Source organism: Triturus cristatus, chromosome 11 (assembly GCF_964204655.1).
Source record: "Triturus cristatus chromosome 11, aTriCri1.1, whole genome shotgun sequence".
In the NCBI taxonomy this organism is placed as follows: Eukaryota; Metazoa; Chordata; class Amphibia; order Caudata; family Salamandridae; genus Triturus; species Triturus cristatus.
Window position 1 is genome coordinate 1,046,203,032 of NC_140594.1, and position 27,633 is coordinate 1,046,230,664.

Below are 27,633 nucleotides of genomic sequence, written 5' to 3' on the forward strand. Positions count from 1 at the left end.
TACGCCTGAAAATGTTTTTTTCCAAGTGGTGAGAAAAATGTTAAATGTGCTAGTGAGCATATTCCTTGTCAGCAATCCACGTGAGTGCATTTTTGGAAGCAGGAGTACGCGTGGAAATGTAGCATTTGCATTGCTTTCAAGGCAAACTCTCTGGGATTTTCTAAAAGTTCCTATTTTGAGTGGGTGTTTAGGCCTGCCTCTTTCAAGGTTCATGAGCCACCACTGAGGATACTCGCTTCCCCCTCAAGAGGATTTAGGGTGTAATTCAACGCCTATCTAAATTTACCAGATAATTGACATTGGTTATCTCGCCTCTCCGTTGTTTGCTACCTGCTTCCCGTACCCCTGTTCACCATTCCCCCTCTACCTTTTCCCTCCGCATAAGACATGTGTAAGCGCTAATAACTCACATTATTGTGTAATCTCATGTTTTTTTTTCTCCTATGTCTATACTTGGCTATGTAATTATGTAATCTGTAACTCGCTATGTAACTATGTAACCTGCGCTCTGATACCTCCAGGTCTAGCCAGCGCTATATAAAACTTTGCAAATAAATAAATTCCATATTATTTCTGACACCACATTGCACTTCTGGATTTGTCTTTAACAACAATGTGCATTGTGGGACATGCAGCCTTGGTTCGTTTGTTCTGAAGAAACTGGACCAACAACCTGAAAACAATAATATGTAAAAAGAAAGCCCAAGGCTGTAACCTGGTGCGCAATGACACGGAGTCATATGGTAAATTCTGCACATCCTTTACTCCACAGATTGGGGTCTGATTTTTCTAAAACGTCAGGCGGTTGGATGGCTGTGCAGACTTCCGGTTCCCTAAGAAGACCATGACCTTCTGAGTTATAAACTAGCTTTTATTAAGTGCAGGGGCCTTCAGGAGCGGTTTGCAGAGGTGACACATGAAAGGGTTGCTGAAATAAAAGTCTCGTGCCTCTTTCTTCCACACCATAATCCTAATATCTCTACATATCCCTCTGGAGGTTCTTTTTCATTCCTGCGTTCTCCCTGTGTCTGTTTTCTTAACTTACTCCATTTGCTGTCTTTTTCTCTCTGGCTCAAAATCTGTTTACGAACATAAGCCCCGGTTGACAAAAAAATGAGCGCCAATACCATGCATGGCAACACACCCAGTTCAAACTGGCGACTCCAATTTTTTTAAAGCCAAAAACCAGGGCTCGAGTCGGGGTACCACGCGGGTGGACAGCGTCCCCCCACTTATTTTACCAGGTTTTTCCGGGTGGACGCCGTCCCCCCTGCCCAAAAGCTGGACAGCATTGTGTGAGCAGAGAGCCCGGGTGGGAGGGAAGTTTCCCGTAAATTACCAAAGATATGCTAATATTTGTAATTGGAGACTTTAAGAGGCACCGGTGGTGTGTGCAGGCTGGAGTGATTGGGAGGCGGAGCGAGCAGGCGTTGGCGATTAACGCTTGGAATGTGTGTCCTTCTGTATCTTGTGCACTTTTGAGCACTTCGTTGTGCAACTGGGGCACCCCCTCGGGGGAGTGGGGGGAGGGGGGGTTGCAAAGGACATCGAGGAACAGACCAGGGGTAGCAGTGCTGTGAAATGCCCCGTCATCTAAAGGCATATGAATACTCATGAGATTCCTGTTGTGACGTCACTTCCGGTGACAGCGTCCCCCCACTTCTTTTCATGAGATTCCTGTTGTGACGTCACTTCCGGTGACAGCGTCCCCCCACTTCTTTTTTTAGGACTTGTGCCCTGCCAAAAACTGATGTATTTACCTTTCTCTCACCTAAAATAACTCCACTGCAAAGCAAGTCAATGTGGGGGATTACATTCTTCCAGTTTATTTCTCAAAATCTCCCTCTTGCCGACTTCCAAAGCTCGTTATGACGCCCACCACCTGTACAAATTAAGCACTTGTGTATTGGCACAGATCTAATTCAAAAACCTGCATGTATGACCGGTAGGGTACCTTCAACCCTCGTACACTATATCTACCTCCCTGTCATGTCAGCACCATGCAATAAATATGAGTCTGACACACTGATGATGGCGCATCCGATAACTGCTCGTAGAAATTAAAATGTGCAGAATTAAGTCCTGGAGAAGGGATGAACAGGGTCTGGGCTTCCGGTTCCCCCCAATCGAGGCTGTCATCAGAGGCAGACGGAGCAGAGCTGGCGGCACCGCATTGACCTTGGTGTACGCTGCCAGAGTCCGACAGACGTCCATTGTGGACAGACAGGCGCGGAGGTCTTACTTCCTGTTTAGAACCTTTGTTCTCCCGCAGTCACGTTCGGTAACATTCACTTTCAATCTATCTGCCCGATCCGCGCTTTAAAGAGAAGGGTATGACCCCCTGGGCGGTGCCAAGTGCAATCAAGCAGAGGGGGACCTTTTAACCCTTGATTTTTTTTTCTAGTGCTCTAGGGGATGAACTTCTCTGGTGCTTATGTTTGCATGAGCAGAATTATGAGTGATCTGTTTACCACTGCAACTCCCCTAATCAGTGACACTCGTGATTACGTCTAAACGGGAGATACGCGAAATATAATCTGCATTTTGTCAAAGAATATTTTTTAAAGCGATCACTCCATTTGACTGCGAGCCTAGTGACATGACATGTGGTGTTCAGTTTCCCAGTGCGCGATTTTTTCCGCCCTCCTTTCATTTTCTGGTCTTGGCACGTGGGGAGATCTACACACGCAGCGACTAGCCGTCAGGGCTGGGTCGGAGTCCCTCGTCGCTTTTTAGTGGTAAAAACCTGTGCAGTCTGGAATTTTCAGCCCAGTGAGTCTCAGTGTGCAGCTTGACAGATGACTTTCTGGCCCATGATTTATTCAACTTTTAATCTTATCTAAGAGGTCATTAAGTGAAGGTGTGTAAACATTTAAAGATGTTTCATGACGAATCAGCCAAATGGGATAATAATTAGCTAGCTAAAGGTCATGGGTCACTCCGCGGATTTAACTGGGCCTAGGATGGAATTTGCAAGTCAAACGACGACGCAAAAAAATGCTTGCATTTATTGCCATCAGAAATGTGTGCTGCTGTGCATTTAGAATGTACCTAGGGGGCACTTCGCGGAACTTTAGATGAACTATAGAAACCTGTTTTCACTGATATTGCGATGGATTGAATCTTTTTTTTCTTAGAGCTGTACCTGGTGCGTTACTCAGAGAGTGGGATGAAATGCTGGTCTGGCTTTTGATTAGGGAGCGGGGGCATGCATGCAGGGAGCGCGTGCTAGTACTGCATATCCCTGCTGCACACCTAACGAGTTCCTAAAGTGCTCAGTGTTTGTGGATGAAAAGATGGGGTCAGTTGTTTGGTCTCTGCTGGATGTTGTTGCACAGTACATTAGCATTGGTAGCGCCTATAGACCCGAATTGTGCGATTCTGTTGCTGCTGTGTTTTCCACATCATAATGGATTTGCCACATTTTCCACATAATACACCACCTGCTGCAAAATTTGCAGATTTGAAGCCAAACAATGTGGTCTCTAACTCGAACTATGAAAGCTCTCAAAAACGCAGTGACACCTGTTGCTGCAAAGTTGAAGAACCTTCACAAAAGCTGACTGGTTACCCTTCGGTTGCTTATTGCTGTGTTTTGGTATGAAACATGTATTAATGTAGTGAAACCTCTCTCCACACATGTGTAAAAATGACCAAATAATGAAGTAATACTAACGCAAAATGCTTTATGCCACATAATTGGTCTTTTCCTATCACATAATTTAATTAACTCTGCCACATAATGTTGTCCTCCCTGCTGCATAATTTATTTGGTCCTGCTAATAGTAGTGGAGAATGAGAATAGGGTTCTAGTAGGAATGGGTTATTACACTTTTTAACACAAAGGCATAAATCGGCCACCTCCCTACTAGGAATGGTTCAATAGTATTTGAGATTTATGTTATCGAAGGTGTTACTACTGTCCCTAACCAAGGGGCCAAGATGCAGCAAGATGGGGGATGGATTGCCATCTTTGTAAGAAAGTTCAAATTTCGTGTGCAAGAAACCTAGGGGAGGTTTCAACCTTCCTCAGACCAGTGACTCAGGAAAATGTGTTCTATCCTAGGAGGAGACTGGAAGGTAACCGGAGCTATAGGGAGCGATGCAGAAAGATGGAACTGAGTAAGAGGGGCTGGAGCATCCTACTTGTAAAGTAGGGCACCCACCTATGGATACTAAAGATCATCTTTTAAGGGTCGCATCTTTACACCTGTAAACTCTATGTACATTTTGCCAATGTATTTAGATTGTGCTCTAAAATACACTATTTTGCACATTTTTTCAAAACAAAAATCTTTGGAGGTGGCAGCCAGGTTTGCTCATTTCTCAAGGTCCTTCATTTTGGTGAGGGCTGGGCTTTACGCCCATGTGACTGAGAGTTCCCGCCACCCACTGATTCTCAGGGCTGCATGCACTTAGCATCCACTATATGATCCAAACACACCGCTGACCTAGGGCTGTAATTGAAGACAGTATGATGTAAACCATACTTGATTCGTTTAATCTGATGAAACAAAGGCCTACTTAAACTCTCAGCAGAAACACAACTAGTGGCCCACCATTTGATTCCCATTACACGCCTGTCAGATCCGTCCTGTAAATCTCCCATGACACCCGGGGCCCCATAAATCATCATTGCTTTGAGCAAACATTTTCTGCGCTTGAGATATTGGCAGAGACGAAAGAAAGGTTAATGGCGACCACATCAATCAACCAATCAGTTGAGTGGCATGCTGGTGGAGTGGTAATCGCTTCCATGCTCTGCGGCATCTGAGAGCAATCTCCGCTCCTTGGCATGTTCGTCCGCGGGTCATACAATGTGCCACATTTTTTTGCAGGACGGTGAGTGACAGATGGGGAGCTTGCCTACATCTGCCCTGGTGTTCCATTAAACCAGAAGAGCTCATAAGTACTTTATTCCCGCATCCTTCATGTTCTATTGATGGGCTCTCAATGGTAATTGACCTAGTAAAAGTGACACAAACTTGGGCTTAATTTGAAGTGGAGGGTAAAGTAACAGCCTGTCTTGGATTTTATTCTTTGTATGAAGCATGTGTCTTCGCGACATGGGTCCTGTATGCGTGTCTGCTACACTGACATGGTAGTGGGACCATAGGGCTGTGAAGCTGTTGAGGTAGGCAGAAGGGAATGCCTCAATTTTAGAAATGTGGGTGTAAACTGATGTTCACAGGTTCAAATCTTGGTCTCTCTCCTCAGCCTTTTTTTCTTCTGAGGTTGATAAAATGAGTATTGATAATGTGGAGAATAATAATTAACACTAACTATAGCTCCTAGATACCAGGCAAATGGTAGTATTTGCTATATAAATGCTGTAGTTGTTAATATAAATAGGTTAATAAAATTGGAAGAAGTGTCTGCATGGGTTAACACATACGCTTTACCTCTGCACCCATTCTTTTATGTTATTTTTATCAAATCCATTATTTTTGGGTGAAAAATGTGGATTTTCTGTTGCATTTTTTGAAAACCTCTACAAAGGTAGATGGTTAACACTTCAGGCTGTAGCTAGAACAGGTTTGCAAAGGAATTACGCTGCATACTATGCACTCTGTAAGCCTGTAGTGATGGCTGGGTCAATGTGAAGGGAGGGTTACAAAATATGTGATCTGCCAAGGGCATGCAATGGAAGTCCCAGGTTACAAAATATGTGATCTGCCAAGGGCATGCAATGGAAGTCCCAGCATATTGGTGCGGAAGGTGGGCTCTGGACTACGCACTTATCTACCTACAAAAATGTTAAACTGCACCTACTGTCAACATCTATTGTTTGCTACCTAATATACTGGGACTGGATATCAAATAGCCATTTAATCGAATTTTCCTATATGTGGCAAATGAATTTGATTGGAATTCGTGATTCTTAAGAGATTGACATTTTTATACATAGATAATTTTGAAGGGCGTACATCACTATATCCTTAATTAAATATCAACCTGCAAAACTATTCAATCCACAATATTGACTACAACTATTTTGTCAAGGTAAGTGTATATGGGTAGGTATAGAAGGTTTATGTTGTTGGTGTCTGGGGGTTGAACTAGAAATGAGCAGATCAAAGAGCTCAGGTCTTCTTTTTCTAAGTTTCTGTAGTCTCCGGCCACGTATATTCTCCTTTGCTTTGAACATAATGCATTTTAGTATATGTTGAGATTGAAAATGGAATCAAGAATGGATCCTTCTAATCAATGCTAATGAGGTCAAAGATCTGAATGGAGACTTGCTTGCCAATAATAAGGTCAATTATGGAGTCCTGACAATGTTTGGGTTTAAGGAAATGTTTTTTGAGGTTGTTGGCTGTGAGGAAGGATGCAACTTCAGCCGTGGCAGAGTCTGTTGTTTTATTCCACTTAATCGTAGGACGGTTGTATCAAAGGAGAGAAGGAGGTTTAAGGTAATGCGCTCAAAATGCCTGTGGGGAGGAGGGCATTGTAAGTCTGGTAGATAAAGGCGAGCCTCTTTTAGTTCATAGTGGGAAGGTGATCTCAGGTTGGGGAAGTTGAAGAGAGCCAAAAAGAAGCATCTGTTTATGCCAACACTTATGAGTTATGCTGCCTACGAGAGGATTACAGCAAACAAAGGATGGACGGAATGCTGACAATGCAAACATTCTCCCCCAGTCAAAAGATCTGGGTTAAATCCATCGTTCTTTTGCCCACTACGCCACCCCAGTTTGGACCCAGCCATATGCAAATCAGTCTTGACCCTGTGCCCCATGGGAACAGTCCAGACCGAACTGCCAGGCCAGGTCCTCCCTGGACCTGAAACAAGCATCCTGGGACCGGTTTAAGGGCATATCACCCTTCATCAGCCAGACTAGCTTGAATCGAGTGGCACAGTGAGCAAGGGACCCACGTCTGGGCATACCCATCCCACTTAGGGCGAAAAGTGTTACAGCAAACAAATGATGGACGGAATGCTGACAATGCAAACATTCTCCCCCAGTCAAAAGATCTGGGTTAAATCCATTGTTCTTGGCCTTTGTTCCATCTACTGCACTCTACTTAGAACCCTTCACATTAACTGTGTTATAAATGTAGTTAATGTTTGCTAGGAGTGTCCCAGTTCAAAATACCGAATAAAATGGGAACAAAAGCAAAGCTGCTCAGTTAACCTTACTGCGGATCAAAAGGAGAATTGGCAACCAGTGATTGTCTAAATGCACACCTAAAGAAATACAGGATTAGTTTTAACCCCTTCAGCGCGGCGCGGTAGGTTCCGTGCGCAGGCAGGGCCGTGACGGAGCGGTTCCGTCTTGCGCACAGCGCAACCAACGCGCATGACGGAACCGCTCCGTCACTCGCATCGAAGGGGTTAAGATGTACTAGAATGGACAATGTCCTGAAGGAATATTTATCAAACTGTTCCATACTGATGATAGGTTACAGGATGCTCTAGTAAACTGGTGTGTGTTTGTACAGCAATTGTTATATCCTCTGGAGGTCTGAGCTCGCTAGAGCTATATTTATACATTAACATATGTTTATTATCTACTTATGTACTTATGTACCTTTCTACTTATGATCTGAACAATGTTATTGATCCATATGACCATGTGTCTCTCGATCAGTTCAGTTCATTAAGTCTTTATTTCGATTATAAAACCATAAAAGACATTACAATCAATTAAAATTAAGCAAGTTAAAAATACTTAGTTAAAAAATGGTTGAGTCAAGACGAAAATAGCATTGTTGTGAAACAATCGCTGTGAGATGTTTAAAATAAGATAATAATCCAACAGATCGGCAAACTATGATATACTATAAAAACAATTAATTATGAGAATGGGATTTAGGATATGTCCACACAGCTTTGATTGGTTAGAAAAAACAACAAAAACAAAAACAAAAAAAAAGTGGTAAAGCCAGGCAGGTATAGCAGTCTGAGAGATAAAAGGCTACCCCGGTCATTCATAAGATCAATAGCCCTGCCTCGGGACTCAACAGGGTGGCAAATTCAAGACTGCCACGCGTCCCACAAAATTAGGGCAAAACAGATTAAGACAGGTCAGAACAGTAGGCCCTTAATTTTTTGGCCCGTATCGCCCATGCCCAACTCAGGAATTTTGCCATGGCAATAACAATGGTTTCCTGAGTGCATGTCTGTTGTATTCTCAGGGCCTCTTTAGCAGCTTTCGTGGCAAGAGTGTTACAGATGGGTTTAAGCCATTATAACCTTGGTAGCCTGTAGGCCGGGCAAACAAATAGGATATGGGCGATTGATTCAGCCTGTGCTAAACACGTCGGGCACAATTCTGTCGTTGGCTTGGACCATCTGCTTGAGAAAGCTCTAGTCGAAAGGGAACCTACCCTAAACTGGTGGTAGAGCTTCCTGTCCATTGGTTTTGGAATAAAATCCCAATATGGTTCAAACCCGAGCTCGTGTTTAATCGAAAGAAAATCCCTGGTCAGAGTTGGCCTTGTGATGGAAGAAAAGCGCTTCGTCTTCACCATATCCATGTAAACTGCTTTAAGCACTTTTTTTTTGTCTGCAATGGAGGCTTTTCTGGGTTATCCCATAGTGTACTCATTCCCATTTCTAGCAGGGTTTTTTTGATATACTGAAGCCACTTGATCTTGCTTAAGCACCCTACCCCCCTAAAATCCAAAAGGGCTTTGGCATACAAAGAGAGATCAGGGGTAGCCCAAAGCCTTCTCCACAGGGCTATAGGCCTAAATCGAGCCAGATCCTCGATGCAGAAGCATCCCAGGTCCAAAAATAAGGGCACCAGTGGAGTTGATTGCGGCAGACCAGTTAATGCCCTCATGAATTTATTTTGAGCAATAACCAATGCGATAATGTCCTCATGGCCCCACAGTTCAGCGCCATATAGAATTGCACTAGCAACTTTGGAGTTGTGTATTTTAAGGGCGGGAGCTATGGGTTTGGTGAAAGAAAGCCTATGCTCTTTTAGAAGAGCCCCAGCCAGCTGCGCATGCTTCAAAGCAAGCATGTCGATCTGAGGCTTCCAATGTAGCTTCCTATTTAAAGTTATCCCCAGGTAGGTAAACACTTCAGTCTGCTCTAAAAGAACATTATTCATGTAGACTTTGCCCTTAATAGCTTTGTGCGTGTGGAGAACCATGAACATTGTCTTATCCACATTGACCACCAACTCATGGTCGCAACAGAACTCCTCAAAACGAGACAGGGCCACCTGTAGCCCTGTTTGAGTCTTGGATAGAATCAAGGTGTCGTCCGCGAACATGAGTAGGGGGATTTTCAAGCCCCCTAAGGTTGGAGCATCAGTGGGGCATGTGGAATAATACTGTACCACCCTATCAATAAATAGAGAAAACAGTGTAGGAGCGAGGACACATCCTTGGCGCACACCCTTTAACACCGGAAATCTGTAACTTCTCCGTGTGTGCCCCATCGGACCTGTGCGTGGTTGGAGTCGTGCAGTTTGACTATCATTGCTAGCAGCTCCAACGGAATCCCCACATCCATAAAAGCTCTCCACATTTTGTTACGAGGGACCAAGTCAAAGGCAGACTTCAGGTCAATAAAGGCCGCATATAGCGGGCCCCCAACTAGGATGACAATCCGCCAGTAAATCATCACAAACCTAAGCACCTGATCGATCGTGCTGGTGTGGGGGCGGAAACCTGCCTGCAAGGGAGATAATATCTTGCAGTCCTCTATCCACAGCTGGTTACGACACAGTACCAACCTGGATACTATTTTCTGAATGGAATCTATAAGGCTAATAGGCCTATAGTTGCCAGGTAGTGCACGGTCCCCCTTTTTATATACCGGTATGATAACTGCACCGGACCAGGTGTCAGGAGTGCACGCACCTCTAGCAATGGCGTTAGCAAGATAGGTGATATAAACCACCCAATTATCCTTATCATGGACAAATAGATCCGCCGGTACACAGTCAGGGCCTGGGACCCTTCCTCTCGGAATTAAGGAGAGGACTGTCTCAACCTCAGAATTGGTAAATAAAAGGGTGGGTATCAAGGAAGGGATTTTAAAATCTTCCAAATTATTAACGGGGGTCGAGAACTGGGCCTTGTAGTACGAGGCCACTGTTCCGGCGGAACACAATTAATAGGTGTAAGAGGTGTCCCACCACTCCCCCACTTCACCAGCTGCCAGAATTTTACCATGCTTTGCTCGTTACTGGCTAAAAGCAGGTCGTGCTAGCGATTATCGTCCCACTCTTTTTTAGCTTTGGATTGGGTTGCTTTGTAATTTGCCCTGGCAAGTTTAACTTCTCCCATATCTTTGGATCTAATGGCCCTTGTCAGTAAACGATAAGCCTCTCTACCGGTTTTATTGTACCAGGTGGCCATTGGTACCCCTGCCTTTGCCTTCTTTTTACTGGTCTTGATAAAATAGGATTTTAATTTTGAAAACAGGTCTCTATGAACCTGGGGAACGATTTGGTTAATATCCTCCTGTGAGACACAGCTTTGAAGACAGGTTATTGAATGGGCAACCAGGGTCTGCATCGCATCTGGATCCCCTTCCTTCTCAATAAGCCAAGACCATCTTACTCTCCTCATATCATTTGAGAGTAATACTTCTGGTAGTATGTCCTCTATGACCTTTTTATGGATATTTAAAAAGCCCGGGACCTTGATTGTCAAAATTAATGGGTCATGGTCACTTTCTATGCGTTCCTGGACCAGCATGTCAAGGAGGGAGTGCCATGATTCAATATTAAGGAAAACAAAATCAATACGACTACTCCTTATACCGTTGTTAAATGTATGCGCACCCTTCCTGTCCGATCGGGACCTCCCGTTCACTGCTCGCAAACCCCTTTCCAGGCATAGCCCCTTAAGTTGCAAAGCAGCTCGATATTCAACTGTTGTTGGTTGAACCAATTCTCTCCATGTGTTGTCTGGGTAGACGACCAAATGTAATCCTGCAATGTTGTATAAAAATGCTGGACCTGGTGTAAAATTAAATAAATTATATTTAGAAGACATCCTTCTAGTAAATCAGCTTTGATGACCTGAATCCAAATTTGATAAAAGAACAATCCAATCAGCCTCATCTCCCTTGCTTGAAATTGAGGGATTCTTAGTTTCTAGTTTTATTTTGTTGTTACCCTAGTTTGGGAATATATAGTCTACTACGACACACGTTTTGTATGTAGCACAGTGTCCAATGATTTCAGCGGCCCCTTGGGATGGTGGTACTACATGGGAGTAAGTCCTGAGACTCACAGCGCTATCCCCTGCGTCTCCACTTCCTTTGTGCTACCTGATCATGAGAGTGGGGGTTACCAGTCACTAGTTGTGCAGTGTGACTCCTTAAGTGGTTCTGCATTGTCGTTCCCGCTGGATGTGGCTTATCCCAGAGAACCCTTTGTGGGGGAGCTTGTCTTGCAAGTTAGCGCCACTTTCAGCGGGTGTGCAAGATTAGGTATGTGTGCTGTGACGATGGGTGTGCCATTGAATGTTTTGTGTGTGTCTGTATCATTGTATTCTCCAGTTGTGCCATCACTGAGGTTCTGTGGTGCTGAGGTCAGGTCTTCTTCCTTGTCGTGCAGTGCGCGGGTGCAGCATGGACATAGAGTTAGGAGTTGTGTTGTGGTGCAGCACGTGAGGATATGGGACATGTTAAGTTGTAGTGAGAATGAAGTCTGGCATTTGGCCTTCAGTGCCCTCAGAAGCATCAGGAAACTATCGCGAGTCTTGTGAACAAACATTGCTTGACTGTGCAGTCCTCGACGCCCTAATTCTGCCTGCCGTGGATGGCACGCTCCGAACCACGAGGCCTACTTTGCTGTGTGTTTGTGGTTGGCGTCTGCTTTGCTGGACACTCACCTCTCGATGAATAGAAGTGTTTGCTGGGGGTGGTGAAGCCCCGGGTCCCGTGGACGTTGATTGCTGCCACTCTGAACTGGTACCATCTGCTTGGCCTCGAGTCCTGTAAACGAGCACGGTCTTCAGCGGTCTAGGGTTTCAAGAAAAGGCGTGTTATGGAAACAGTCTGCTAACGTCTTCAGTCTGCGCCTGCGCGACTCTTATCTGGCTGGTGACATCAGGGATAACCTTCCACTTTATTCATATATTTCACGTTTATGAATCTGTTTCAATTCCTACAGCATATAAACCGTCTGGAAAGTCAGCAGAAAACTGAAAGTGCTACAAGGCCTTACTAAAGCCAGAGTGGGTGCTGCACAAAAGACAATGCCATACCATACCATAAAATAACATAATATAACATAGCACAGCACAACATAACATAATATAACATAACATAGCATAACATAACACAGCATTACACAACGCAACGTTGCATAACATAACACAGCACAGTACAACAATGGATATCTCAAAACACGAATTATGGAGTGCAAAAGAGACAGATATCATGTATTAGTTAATCATTGCAAATTTACTGCAAATGATTAAATAAAAAAACGAATGTGCTGGCATATAAGGCTAAGAATAGTGCATATGACTTGAAAACAGTGAAGCAAATTTGATCAAATTAGTGCAATAGAATTCAAATGTAAAATGTGCATAACTTCTGGTGCTGAATCATATGCTCCGTGCATAGCTGAGAGCCTATTTTATGTGTATGAGAAAATGCCCCTTTTTGCGTGAACACGCCCATTCTTTCCTGAATTTTATTGATGGTTTTTAGACTCTGCACACTGGGGCACAGCTGTACAGTGTCTAGTGTGTGTGCTGTGAACCCTAAAAGATGTAAAAATTGGCTAATCCCTAATGGGCATATTTAACTCTCCTGGAAGGCCATAGTATATTGTGGAGAAACTAGAGCCATGGCATGGGAAGTTAAGTATCTACTGTGGACTTATATTACCATCTAGTGTGTCAAAGGAAAACAGGGTGCCAGGCCTACCATTGTAGTCTGCCTGCTATCGTTTTAACCTGCAGTTCAATCTCTTAAAGTAACCCTTTCTGACAGGAAAACCTCCCTTTTTCAAAATTAATGTCACCCCTATGTAGTCTTTGTAGCCAACAGGTAGGTGCTTGGTATTTTAAAGTGGGACATGTAGAAATGTAACATTACCATGTCCACAAGCCTCCACTGTGGAATACACTGGCTATCCTATGATAAACTAAGAATACAGATTAAAATATTAATTCTCCACTGCTTTTAACAGTTATCACAAATACAATCTAATGGTAACGTTAGATTCTTAATAAATATTTTGGGAAAGTAAGTTTTAGAATGTAACCTTTTCCATGCCTGAAGCTTTTGGAGGCTAATTTGTATTAGCCTGCCAGCAGCTGCTTGTCAGTGCTTGATCTTAATGATGTGTGAAAATCGCTCCCTGACCAAAACAATGGCTTAGGTATGGGGAAACGATGAGCTGGGTGTGAGGTAGGTGATCTCTACCAGCTCATGTAGAGCAGCTGGGGAGGTACCAGGAACTTCATTAACTTGCAAGCGACACAGGTCAAGTCTGCCCTTTCATAGATCATGTAAGGGGAAACCTAAGAAAGGGAAGCCTTTATCTTTTAGGCAGAGGGCAGTAAATGAGTCACCAAACCAGTAGGGGGGGGAGCTGGTCTCAGAAACATTTTGGTGTAACTTCGGAGGAGGGATTGCTCATTTCCCTAAACACACCCTGTCTCATACACCACTGCCATCCAAGGGCAGAAGACCTGTGCCTTCAAAAGGACGTTGCCAAATACAGCTTGTTACTTTGCCCTGATGGAGGATTTCGAGTTCGATTTCAGAGACTAAAGTCAGAAAGTAAAATCTTTGACTGGGACGAACCTGGTTGGTGTATGCAACCCGTGCTGCCATCTAGGTTGGCCTGAAATTGCGCTGAGGTCCTGGTCAACCATGAACAGTGATTTCTGATTGACCCTTTTCTTGGCACTTTTTGCTTGAAATCGTTTTAAAAAATCATAGCTGTGGTTCCGCTTATTGGATGTTTGTCATTTTGGTGTCATTTTCTGTATAACATTTTCCGATTTTTATTGTGCTGAATTTTTGACTTCATAACTGTTTTGGTATTTCTAAATGCTTTACACATTTTTTCTAAGTGTGGCCAGTCTATTTTGTGTCATTGCTACGAGGGATTGAGCTCAGATTCAAATTATTGAAACCTTTGCTTGTACCTAGGAGGATAGTGACTTTATTACCTGTGGGGGACCGACCCCAACTAATAATTCAACTTTTTACAATGTGCTTGAACTGTACATTCATTTGACTTGATATTCCTCAGAGTTAAAGCATGGTTTTCAGGTGGCTTTGCTTGGAATCAGTAAGGAATGTTTGTCTCTTTCTGTTCCCACGCTATGCTGCTTAAAGATCATGCAGTAACTCAGAGAAATTTCATACTTAAATGAATGCTCTTTAGACACAAGCACATCAGAGCTACCACAACTGTTCAAGATACATCCCAGGTTAATGAAAAAAACAAGCTTTGGTAAAGCAAATTAGTATGGCATTGACTGCAAGCCTTTTGGCTTTGTGATTGCTTGTTTTGTTTTGTCGCGTTTTTTGCAAATTTACATTGTTGGAGGAACTGCTGAGCCCTGGCCAAAAGAAAAAGAAAAAAAAATGTCCTAAATAAAAAATGTGTTTATGATCTCAAAAAGCACTCATTGCCACAGTAGAACCAAGCACTGAAGGGACCTACTTTGTGTGAGATTGTGCTCTTTGTGAAAGAGCAGCGTGCCATCACTCAGTCAAGTTATACAATGGATGTTCTGCTGCCTCATTTGGATGCTGTAGTGGTTGGAAGAAACATGTGAATGAAACACCAACAAATCAATGGATAAAGAAGACTTGCGGAAAACCCTATATTGTTAATAAAATCAAAAGGTCTTGGCTAATGCTAGACCCAAAATGAGAAGAAAAAAAGCAGAGGCCAACATTCACAGCCTTCATCATGAATACTCCCATCCTATCTTGTGAGGGCATTCTTGAGTTCCTCCTAACAAATTATTTCCTCCAGAGGAATAGAACTTCAATAAGGTGACTTAAGATGCTGTCAAACTGCTGCAAAAAATTAAATATGGTACTTTGCATTAAATTATGGGGCGTGTTACAGGATACATAATTCTGTTTGCTTTTAGCACTGTAAATACACGCACCATCCTGGACCTCCCACGCATGAACTCCTCAGCGGTTTCCGCTGAAAGCCCCTGCACACCAGGAAAATATATAATCTATTGCCTATAACTAGGTGCCACCATTGAGGAAGACATCTAGGACAATACTCCATGAACTTTACAACAGGGCCAAAACATGCCACCATTTTTTCTGATTGTGTAATATCAAATGGAGGAAGCTGAAAATGCACCAGGGCAAACCCAGCATGAACATATTTAGCTATATGTTGTCTGTTTTTGTATAAGTGAAAAAGCATAAACAATCAAAGTGAATGACGTGTGGGTGGAGCCTGGCTGAGAGTGAGTGGTATGGCTGTTTCTTTCTGCGCCCTGAGAACCACTCCTGAGTCCCTTTCTGCAGGCGTGGTCTGTGATGTCATTGCTGGTGGTAGACATTTGCTTCTGAACCACTGATCCTTGGTGCATCAGCTGGTTTCATGTAGATGGTTAGTGGTCCATTGGTGGAATGGGAAAAGACCTCCATACCCAAGGCAAATTCAAGATGTTGACCGTCCATACCCAAGGCAAATTCAAGATGTTGACCGTACATACCCAAGGCAAATTCAAGATGTTGACCGTCCATACCCAAGGCAAACTCAAGATGTTGACCGTCCATACCCAATGCAAATTCAAGATGTTGACCGTCCATACCCAACGCAAATTCAAGATGTTGACCGTCCATACTCAATGCACATTCCAGGTGTTGACCGTCCATACCCAACGCAAATTCAAGATGTTGACCATCCATACCCAAAGCAAATGCAAGATGTCGACCGTCCATACCCAATGCAAATTCAAGATGTTGACCGTCCATACCCAACGCAAATGCAAGATGTTGACCGTCCATACCCAATGCAAATTCAAGATGTTGACCGTCCATACCCAATGCAAATTCAAGATGTTGACCATCCATACCCAACGCAAATTCAAGATGTTGACCATCCGTACCCAATGCAAATTCAAGATGTTGACCGTGGTGTGGCGATGCCCAGTTTATCTTGTCACAAGTGGTGAGAGCCGGGCACTTATGAGTCCTGTGTAGTTGTGCAATGCCAGTGAAGTTAAAGAGTAGCGGGGAAGCCTCCTACAGTGTGAGGCGGGTGCTGGCTTATCTGTACAAAAGGAGGGCAGCTCTGGTAGAGTTCCCACACCACTTTCAGGTGTAAATTGACCAACAAACAGGTAGACCACAAGAAGCAAGACTTTTTCACTCTCATCCCAGTAGAAAGAAGAGGACACTGGGATTTGAATCTAGAGCTACAGCTACAGAAGAGCTGTTGAAGTAGCAGAGAGGCATGAAAAAGAGCAAAACTGAGCCTCAGAAAAATATTAGATGAGTGGCGATTCTGTGGTGCTGACCTCTCCACCCCTCTGTGGTGGTGAGTTTCTAATTGAGGTGAAGAGGTCGTTTTTCTGTAAACATCACGCTCCCAACCATTGGGCCTGGCTTTGATAAAGATGTTTCATTCACCACACTGCCCACATCATGGAGGTATTTCCACCAGTGGTTTCTCCTCTAGATTTTGCACTTTGTCCAGATATTGGAGAATTTTCCATTGTAATCCCACTCTATATCAGGACCTAATCCATTTACAATGGGAGAACTGGCGCTGACTTGTTGGCAGTTTGCATCCCCCCCCCCCTTGATTGTTAGGCATCTCTGGGAGTCATTTACATTATTATCTATGGAATGGACCCATACGATTTGGAGTGGTACTTTGAAACACATGAAGCTGTATTTGAACAATCCCCAAAACTACCTGATACTTTCTGCTCAAGATGGGCAAGAACCCAGAAACGTGTCCATAAAGTCACGCACTGGCTTTGCCAACGCTGTTGGCAAACACGTTTGTACTTATGAGTAATTAAGAAACACCATGGACTGCATCTCTCATAATGCGATGGGGGAACTAGCTGGCAATATGCTTCCTCCTACATTGTTAGGGTTCTCCAGGAGTCATTTGGTTGACGAGCCATGGGATGCACCGGCATGCTTGGGCACGGTACTTTCACGCATTTCTCCTGAGGCACAGCCGGGAGCTACGAACTGTTTATGCTTTTAAAACTGCTTGAAAGTTGTAATTTTTGCTTTTAAAAACTTCATGCTTACCTGCTTTCTGCGCATTTGAGCTGATTCCGGACACCCCTGCACAGCGGACTTAGCGCTGGTGCGGGCGAGGTGTCTGTGTTTACATCTGCCGCCATTGCCGCACTTTCCGGGACACGCCCACCGGCGCTGGCCACGCCCCTTTTCGCCAAAAGCCTATTAAAGCGCAGATCACTAGCGCTGATCTGTTCACGCATTTCTCCTGAGGCACAGCCGGGAGCTACGAACTGTTTATGCTTTTAAAACTGCTTGAAAGTTGTAATTTTTGCTTTTAAAAACTTCATGCTTACCTGCTTTCTGCGCATTTGAGCTGATTCCGGACACCCCTGCACAGCGGACTTAGCGCTGGTGCGGGCGAGGTGTCTGTGTTTACATCTGCCGCCATTGCCGCACTTTCCGGGACACGCCCACCGGCGCTGGCCACGCCCCTTTTCGCCAAAAGCCTATTAAAGCGCAGATCACTAGCGCTGATCTGTTCACGCATTTCTCCTGAGGCACAGCCGGGAGCTACGAACTGTTTATGCTTTTAAAACTGCTTGAAAGTTGTAATTTTTGCTTTTAAAAACTTCATGCTTACCTGCTTTCTGCGCATTTGAGCTGATTCCGGACACCCCTGCACAGCGGACTTAGCGCTGGTGCGGGCGAGGTGTCTGTGTTTACATCTGCCGCCATTGCCGCACTTTCCGGGACACGCCCACCGGCGCTGGCCACGCCCCTTTTCGCCAAAAGCCTATTAAAGCGCAGATCACTAGCGCTGATCTGTTCACGCATTTCTCCTGAGGCACAGCCGGGAGTTACGAACTGTTTATGCTTTTAAAACTGCTTGAAAGTTGTAATTTTTGCTTTTAAAAACTTCATGCTTACCTGCTTTCTGCGCATTTGAGCTGATTCCGGACACCCCTGCACAGCGGACTTAGCGCTGGTGCGGGCGAGGTGTCTGTGTTTACATCTGCCGCCATTGCCGCACTTTCCGGGACACGCCCACCGGCGCTGGCCACGCCCCTTTTCGCCAAAAGCCTATTAAAGCGCAGATCACTAGCGCTGATCTGTTCACGCATTTCTCCTGAGGCACAGCCGGGAGCTACGAACTGTTTATGCTTTTAAAACTGCTTGAAAGTTGTAATTTTTGCTTTTAAAAACTTCATGCTTACCTGCTTTCTGCGCATTTGAGCTGATTCCGGACACCCCTGCACAGCGGACTTAGCGCTGGTGCGGGCGAGGTGTCTGTGTTTACATCTGCCGCCATTGCCGCACTTTCCGGGACACGCCCACCGGCGCTGGCCACGCCCCTTTACCAACCCTTTCCCTACCAGTACATAGGATGTGCCCCTACCGGAAGCGCAGCGGACGAGCGCAGCGGGCGCGACGATGGCGCGCCGAAGGCGCGCCTAAGGCAAGCCCGTCTGCGCCCGTCCGCGGCCGGCCGGGGCCTGGGGCCTGCCACTCTGCCCAACTCACATCCTATGGCCCCAGGGACTTAACTGCTCTCCACTCACCCTGGCCGCTGGAATCCGCCAGCCATCATAACCTACAACAGCTTGGCGTTTACCAAGCCCGCACGTCTTTCCCCGAAATTAGGACCCTCCCATCCTCCCTTACCCCTGAATACACAATTACCCTCCCCCCTTCTAAACCCCTGTCTGTTCATGCATCTGCTACTTTGGAACTAGCAATCATGTATCTTAACACCCGGTCACTTGTCAGACATCAATCTGACATTCACCACCTCCTGGATTCAGACCGACCTGACATCCTTCTCCTAACGGAGACTTGGCTGAATGACGACTCCTCCCCCGACATCTTGGCAGCCATTCCACCGGGTTATTACATTCTCCAAGTCAACCGGCCGGCTGGCAAACCAGGAGGCGGTGTAGCCGCTATTATCAAATCTCCTCTCAGGTTCAGTTCCCTTTCATTACTCACTATCCCCCAGGTTGACTGCCTGGTAATCAGATTTGATTCCTCGGTGTCCCCTGTCACCTGTGTTTTGGTATATCGTCCCCCTCAACCCATGCCTAACTTTTCTTCCCTTTTTGGTGATCTACTCTCTCAGCTCACAATCAACAATTCTAAAATCCTGGTCTTAGGTGATTTTAACTACTGGCCATCAGATGCAAATGAAAGCCCTCATTCCTTGGCCTTCACTGACTTGCTAAGTGGGCTTAATGGCTCTCAACATATTCATACAGCCACCCACTCTAAAGGCCACATCCTAGACCAGGTGTGGACCTACAACCTGGAAATCAAGTCGCTCACGATATTACCTTGTCATTGGTCGGACCACTCTCTTATTTCTTTTTGTCTTCTGATCCCTCCACCACCCCCTCACAGCCGAGGCCCTAGCCTTTTGGCTCGCAATTGGAATAAAGCAGATCACAATTGCTTCCTCACCTCTCTTATTTCCTCGGCCCCGTCCTGTCTTGGCTCCTTAGAATCTCAAGAAGCTGCATTAACTAAATGGTTAGAAATTGCCAGCAACAAGGTCGCTCCCCTCAAACTAGTCAGAGCCAAGCGTCCCCATGACGCTCATCGGTGGTTCTCAGATAGCCTTAAATCCCTCAAACTGGGGCTTCGCCAAGCTGAACGTCATTGGCGTAGAAACTACGATCCTTTAGAGAAACTTCATTTTCTAAAACTATCTGGAGAATATAAACAGGCTATCTCAGCAGCTAAAACCACCTACTTCTCCTCAAAAATCCTCAACTCTGTGCAAAAACCCAAAGAAATTTTTGCCATTGTGGAAGAGCTTTCACATCCGGATAGGGTGACTATCAAACCTCTTCCGTCCCAGGCCCTCTGTGATTCTCTCAACTGTTTCTTTATAGAAAAAATTAGTAAAATCAAAAACAGTATATCTTCCGGACCGCCGGTGACGGCTCTTTCTGAGGCCACCCCCTCTTTTAACCCTCACTCCCTCACCCAGCTCCCCCCCATACCAGAGAAAGACTTTCTCTCCTTACTTAAAAAAATTTCATCTGGTTCCCCCACAGATTGTTGCCCTCCTACGATTCTCCGGGCTGCCTTCTCGGCTTGCCCCGCCCCTCCGCTGGCCCTCCTGAACAACTCTCTACTGCTCGGTCAGGTTCCCAGCCAGTTTAAGAACGCTGAGGTGGTTCCTATATTAAAGAAACCCAACGCTGATCCCGGGGTCCTGGGCAATTTCCGCCCCATTTCCCTGCTCCCTTACTTGAGTAAGGTAGTGGAGTCTCACGTTACCAGCATCCTCAGTTCCTTCATCGAAGATTCCAACTTCCTTGATTCCCAGCAAGCCGGGTTTAGACCTGCACACTCGACCGAGGCGGTTATCCTCTCTGTCATGGAGGAACTCCGTAGAGGCGCCGACTCCAACATCAGCCAAGTCTTGGTCCTCTTGGATCTGTCGGCTGCCTTTGACACGGTCGACCATACCATCTTGGTCGACCGTGTCAAAGAGGCGGGCATCGGCGGGACGGCACTTAACTGGGTCCGTTCCTTTCTGACGGACCGCCACCAATCTGTCCGACTCTCCCAGTTCTCGGCTGACAGGAGGATGCTTACCTGTGGTGTTCCACAGGGTTCGTCCTTGTCACCACTTCTTTTTAACCTGTATCTCACCCCCCTGATCCGTTCCCTCCGGGGCTGGAATGTCTCTGCATTTAATTATGCAGATGACATTCAGCTTGTTTTCAACCTTGACTCCTCTGATGATGCGGCCCAAAATTTCCAATCCACCCTCTGCCATATCAGCAATTGGATGGGCGCCCACCATCTCAAACTCAATCCCGACAAGACGGAGCTTGTTCTTGTCGGAGGCCCATCCAACCCTTGGAACTCCACCTTCTGGCCCCTCTCACTTGGCCCCCCCCCCCTCCCTGCTGACAAAGTGAAAAGCCTAGGGGTTTACATCTCCCACGATCTCTCTATGATACATCAGGTCAATGCCACTGTGTCCTCTTGCTTTTTTCAGCTCAGGAAGATCCGAAAAATAGCCCACTTCCTGACCACCGAAGCCCTCACTCTGGCATTGTTGGCCCTAGTCATCTCTCGGATCGACTACGCTAACGTTCTGTATGTAGGAATCCCTCAATATCAGATCAAACGATTGCAGTTGATACAAAACCAGGCAGCTCGCCTAATTTATCATCAACCTAAATATCATCACGTCCTTCCCCTGCTCAAAACTCTTCATTGGCTTCCTGTATCAGAGCGCTGCAAGTTCAAACTTGGCTGCCTGACTCATAAATCTTTGACCGGCATCGGCCCTTCCTTCATCTCTTCCCTCCTACATCGCTATGTTCCCTCCAGGCACCTCCGATCCTCTGACCAAGCACTCCTCCAGGCACCCAGATACAGGCGTAAAAAACATGGAGGTCTTAGATTCTCTTTTCTGGCCCCCTCATTTTGGAACTCTCTTCCATTGGACCTTAGACTCTCTTGCTCCCATCTTCAATTTAGGTCTCTCCTGAAAACCTACCTTTTCCGCAGTGTCTATTCATAGGCTTTTCCCATCCCTCTGCCTCCCACCGAATATAGTGAACAGCGCCAAGAAACCGTCCGGTGTATGTTGCGCTTTATAAGTAATTTTTACATTACATTACATTACATTACATTACATTTTACATTACTTTACCTGATTAGTTCTTAGCCTTCCTGCTATTTTCTGCTGAAGAAGGAAAAGAACCCAGAAACACATGTCCATAATTTCATGCACTGGTTGTGCCCACACAGGTCATAAAGACTGTTTTAGTAGTAATTCAAATACACTATGGACTGCATCTCTCATAATGCAATGGGAAAACTGAGTGGTATTTATTTACTGCTAGACGAGGACCCCACCAGAAGGGCCTACATGCAACCCCAGAACTGCTTCACCCTACTTGCTCATCAATAGCGTATAGCTTGAGTCCTAGGGCACAATGAGCACAAGACCCATGCCTGGGCATACCCGTTGCCCAACTGCAACAACAAGGTGATGGATAGAAATTATGGTTAGTAGAGCATCTGAGACAGGGGTATCCAGAAAAGGTCCTGGAGGGATAGATCTTTGCCTTAATTGTTAGCATATCTGTGTTAGATGAGTTTAGGTACAATGAATCATTATGGAACTAATTTACAAATTCAGTTATGCTGAAAAGATGGTAGAGAATGCCCCCCCCCCCCTGGACATCTGTTGGACACCTCTGATCTAGGAAGATAGCACTGTGAGAACCACTCCCAGAAAAAATCCTTACCCTAATATGGCAAAAGATTATATCGCAGCAGCACAATAGCAGTGCACAGTGTAACATAACTCACCATAGCTACTGTTTGCCATTGCGTAGACTCATCTTCATTGGGGTGAATTCCATAATTCCATCGTCTTTGGAGGAGATAAAAGACAGGCTCCACCGAAACGTTGAACTTAGACTTCCAAGAGACGTCAAGGCTGCCGTTCAATTGCTCTGTGAAGGATATTTCTTTTCTTGGTTTTAACGGGACACCTGTGCATCAAAAATCAGAAACATGAGGAAAGAAAGTTGTGTTCACACTAGAGCCATGTGGCACAGCTTAATTTGTACAGGTGTTTGCCAGAGCCTGGCATCGGTTTCTGAACACTAGCCCTCAGTTAGCAAAGCCCACCACATAGTGGCGCTGTCTGTTTATTTTTATGTAGAGCCCATCAGCAGAGTGTTTAAAAATCATTATACTTGAAAATAAATGATACAACTAGCCCTGGCAGGCTATCCCTACAGCTTGACATGAACTGCAATAGTCCAAAAAGTCACTCTTGTATGAGTGTGATGGTTAGTAGGTAATGTTGGCACTGACATTTGGCAGCACATGCAGGGGTTGAGGGTGGCTCCAGCTGCAGTGAAATCCAAGAAATAATTTGGGCTCTGTCATTTATGTTGTTTTACAAGTTAGACATGGATGGCAGGATATGGACTATGGCTCCTTCTTGTGGCAATGGTTCCCTAGGGGGCAGTCTCATAGTTGCATTCCTGCATTTATAACGTGGAAAACAAGACTACAAGCACCAGCATGCATCAAGAAGCAGGAGTGGATAAGACAGACATGAAAAGTACTGGCGAATTCTGAGCTTATATTGATCAGGGCTTAGGTAAATACCACATGGCAGGTCAGTGGTTCATCAGGTCAGTGGTCACACAGTCACCAACCCAGCCGGACATCGGACATTGTTTGTCACGGTTCTTCACGGTTTTATCTGTCTCTCCCCTCGACTGCTTTGACTGCTTTGTTCCCCCTGGAGTACTTTCCCCTTCAGATCTACCTGACTCTGTTTGCTTTCCTCTCCCCTGTTTACTTTTCCCCCACTACCTTCCATTCCCCATATGACGTGTGTCTTGGATATGTTACGCGCGAATTATCTTATATTATTGTGTAAGCTCACATTTGTTTCTCCTAAGCATATACTGGTAACGGCAACTGTAACTGATGTAACTATGTAACAATGTCCTGAAACAATGTCCTATCCTATGTAAAGCGCTCTCATACCTCCGGGTCTAGCCAGCGCTATATAAAACTTTTCAAATAAAATAAAATAAAATAAACAGTGCAAACCTTTACATTTGCAACTTACAAAAAATTCTAAAAAGATGAATTGCACTGTGGAAACACATTGTCCATGAGGTACACGAGGCTGATAGCTGACATTCTTCTCAGCTGGGTACAGACCCAAAGGTTGGGTAACAGCACAGTACATTTCTGATTGTGGATGGATCCTCATTTTTATAGTCATATCAGGTATTTGGGCACCTGGTACCCCTGACATTAGACCCACATATGTGGAGTACAGGACATAAAGCACCCATCCTCTCAGAGGTACTGATTTGCAAGCATGAGGGGCCTATTCAGAAGGGCATTTTGGAGTATGTAAAGTGGTACTCTGGTAATACTCTAGTAGTACTGTTACATGTCTTTGTGAGTTGGTCATGAGACATTTAAAACAGATACAATGGGAGTAAAAAGGAAATAAAATGGGAATAGTCTTTTAAAATGTATCCAAATAGAAAGGACTGTACCCTTTTTCCACATTTACTCATAGAGAGTGGACACTTCAGGACTGAGTCACAAAGGGATGTAAGATTACATGGAAGAGTACTCCTGTAATACTCGAAAGCTTTTGTGAATCAGCCTGTTAGTATCTCACCGGGCCCAGAGTCCTGGTATGAAAAATGTAATTTTATTGTAGACTATTGGCCCATTTCATGTCAAGAGATTAATTCAATTGCCCTAGGTACTTATTATTCACCCTGTGGCCAAGGGTTCAAATCCACATAGGTCCACCTAGCAGTTGATCCTCCCAAGGTTGATAAACCGAGTCCAATAACTTATGTAGTAATAATCATCTGTTATTTAGCGCTTAGAAACCCACGGGTGAAGTTGTGCTTTACAGATAGGTGTTCTGTTTGCTTTACAATTTGAACTTAAACTGTATGAATAGTTCCAAGATCCTGTTTGACTGAATATGGTTATGTGAAAAGAAAGCAAACTAAACCTTACTATACATTCCCTTAGAAAGAAATATACCAACAGAGTATTTTAGTGGATCCTGGCAAGTTTTAAATCTTTCTTGCAGAAATGGGCCTCATTCAAACGTCTGATGAAACTATAAGTCGCAACGCAATGACTGCCCAGCGGCGGCCCCCCATTCGGGTGGAGGTTAACCCCCCCCCCGATGTCAGTGCATCAAAAGCAAAAAATAAAATGGTAATAAAATGAACTAACGATTTTATTTTTCAACCCGAGTAGTGTTTCGGGGCAGGGCATTGCTGCTGACTGGTAGCATGGGAGTGGCGCTCAATTCACCAGTTTACACTACGCTTCTCACTTTGGCCAGCTTTCTTGCGACGGCCAGTCTGACATGCGCAGTGTAAACCTCTCCAACTTGCTGTCTTAGACAGCTGGGAGGAGAGCAGACGCAAGGCAGCCCGTCCCAGCCAATCCTGGCACTGCTCTCATGCTGCTTATCTGGATCGGGATTTGGAAAGGGTTGGCTGTGACTCCAGGAGGATTCAAGCCGATTGCAGAGGAAGCATGGGGCAAGTAGGGTTTACTTTAAATGTTTACTTTTTTGGCCCACTGAAAGGCACTGTGAGAAACTCGCATTGCCTTAATTCCAGAATTCTCAGTCTTAGCCCGTTATAAAATCTGTTAAGGAGCCATGATGGAGAGCTTTGGAATGTGAGCTTAAAGGCATTGTGATTTATTACAGTGCTTGTCACTGGCTTTGGTACTCGGCTTGACAACCCTCCACTGTTGAGGGTCACCGCCCGCCACTGCCATTGCCACTGCCTAGTGTGTGGTGATGTCACGGCTAGGTCTCGTGCCACTTCAGACAGCAGATATGGTTTGAGCTGGTGCTCGGCTCACCTCTGTAAATATTTGCTGGTATCTGGCAGGTGTACCCGCACTCATTGGAGCAGCACTTCCTGGTGCCCGGACACTCGTGATCAGCCACACAGCTCTCGACACAGGCAGCAGCAAAGCCGGACGCCTTCTCGGCTGGGGGGCAGTCCCCTTGCTTAAACGTCTGGAGCGACCGCAGAAAGGCGCAGCTGGTCAGGCATTCTGGATGATTCTGTTTGAATGATAAAAAAAAAAAGGTTAATGAATAAAAACCACAGCCCTGCCAAGAATCGTAGGGCCTTGCGTGGCTAGATACTCCAGCCAAGGTTTTTATTTCTATTATGGGACTTGGAGTCTTCGTTATCCCATTATAAATCCAAGACTATAAGGCTCAGACTGAACTGCAGCAGCTGGACACGCTTGGACCTTGACAACTTGGTATCTGTGAAAGTAAAAGCGTGCTTCTATCACTGAGAGCTGCACACTAGCAATGCCCAACAGGGCTTCTGTCGCAGAGAGATGCACACTAGCAATCTGCAGGAGTGTTTCTGTCACTAAGAGCTTCACACTAGCAATCCCCAAGTGTGTTTCTATCACGTAGAACTGTACACAAGTAATCCCCAAGAGTGGTTCTGCCACTGAGCTGCACACTAGAAATTCCCAAATGTGCTGCTTTCACTGAGAGCTGCACACTAGCAATTCCCAAGCGTGCTTCTGTCACTGAGAACTGCGCATTAGCAACCTCCAAGAGTGCATCTGTCATTGAGAGCTACACACTAGCAATCCGCAAGCGTGCTTCTATCACTGAGAGCTCTACATTAGCAATCCCCAAGAGTGCTTCTGTCACTGAGATCTGCACACTAGCAATCCGGAAACATGCTTATGTCATTGAGAGCTGCACACTAGCAATCTTCAAGCGTGCTTCTGTCACTGAGAGCTGCACACTAGAAATCCCCAAGCATGCTTCTATCACCGCTAAGAACAGCACACTAGCAATCCCCAAGCGTGCTTCTATCACTGAGAGCTGCATAGTAGCACTCCCCAAGCATGCTTCTGTCACTGAGAGCTGCACACTAGCAATCCCCAAGCATGCTTCTATCACCCCTGAGAACAGCACACTAGCAACCCCCAAGCGTGCTTCTGTCATTGAGAGCCGCACACTAGCAATCCCCAAGCATGCTTCTGTCATTGAGAGCTGCACACTAGCAATCCCCAAGCGTGCTTCTGTCATTGAGAGCTGCAGACTAGCAATCCCCAAACGTGCCCCTATCATCACTGAGAGCTGTGCACTAGCAATCCCCAAGCGTGCTTCTATCAGTGAGAGCTGCACACTAGCAATCCCCAAACGTGCCCCTATCATCACTGAGAGTTGTGCACTAGCAATCCCCAAGCGTGCTTCTATCAGTGAGAGCTGCACACTAGCAATCCCCAAACGTGCCTCTATAATCACTGAGAGCTGCACACTAGCAATCCCCAAACGTGCCTCTATCATCACTGAGAGCTGCACACTAGCATTCCCCAAGCGTGCTTCTGTCACTGTGAGCTGCACACTAGCAATTCCCCAGCGTGCTTCTGTCACTGTGAGCTGCACACTAGCAATCCCCAAACGTGCCTCTATCATCACTGAGAGCTGCACACTAGCAATCCCCAAGCATGCTTCTATCACTGAGAGCTGCACACTAGCAATCCCCAAGCGTGATTCTATCATCACTGAGAGCTGCACACTAGCAATCCCCAAACGTGCCTCTATCATCACTGAGAGCTGCACACTAGCAATCCCCAAGCGTGCTTCTGTCACTGTGAGCTGCACACTAGCAATCCCCAAGCATGCTTCTATCACTGAGAGCTGCACACTAGCAATCCCCAAGCGTGATTCTATCATCACTGAGAGCTGCACACTATCAATCCCCAAACGTACCTCTATCATCACTGAGAGCTGCACACTAGAATCTCCCAGTGTGCTTCTGTCAATGAGAGCTGCACACTAGCAATCCCCAAGCGTGCTTATGTCACTGAGAGCTGCACACTAGCAATCCCCAAGCGTGCTTCTATCACAGAGAGTTGCACAATAGCAACCCTCAAGCGTGATTCTATCATCACTGAGAGCTGCTCACTAG

At 45.5% G+C, this 27,633-nt stretch overlaps 1 protein-coding gene across 2 annotated transcripts in view; it reads right to left on the reverse strand.

Moving 5' to 3' along the window:
* Nucleotides 1–27,633, reverse strand: part of LOC146785916 (anosmin-1-like) — a 245,790-nt gene that overhangs the window by 76,203 nt on the left and 141,954 nt on the right. For both annotated transcript variants that reach the window (XM_085635313.1, XM_085635314.1), the window contains exons 4-6: nucleotides 25,541–25,748; nucleotides 22,463–22,647; nucleotides 11,806–11,935 (exon numbers count right to left, since the gene is read on the reverse strand). In XM_085635313.1, coding sequence (XP_085491439.1) covers nucleotides 11,806–11,935; nucleotides 22,463–22,647; nucleotides 25,541–25,748 — 523 coding nt within the window. The remainder of the gene's footprint in view (nucleotides 1–11,805; nucleotides 11,936–22,462; nucleotides 22,648–25,540; nucleotides 25,749–27,633) is intronic.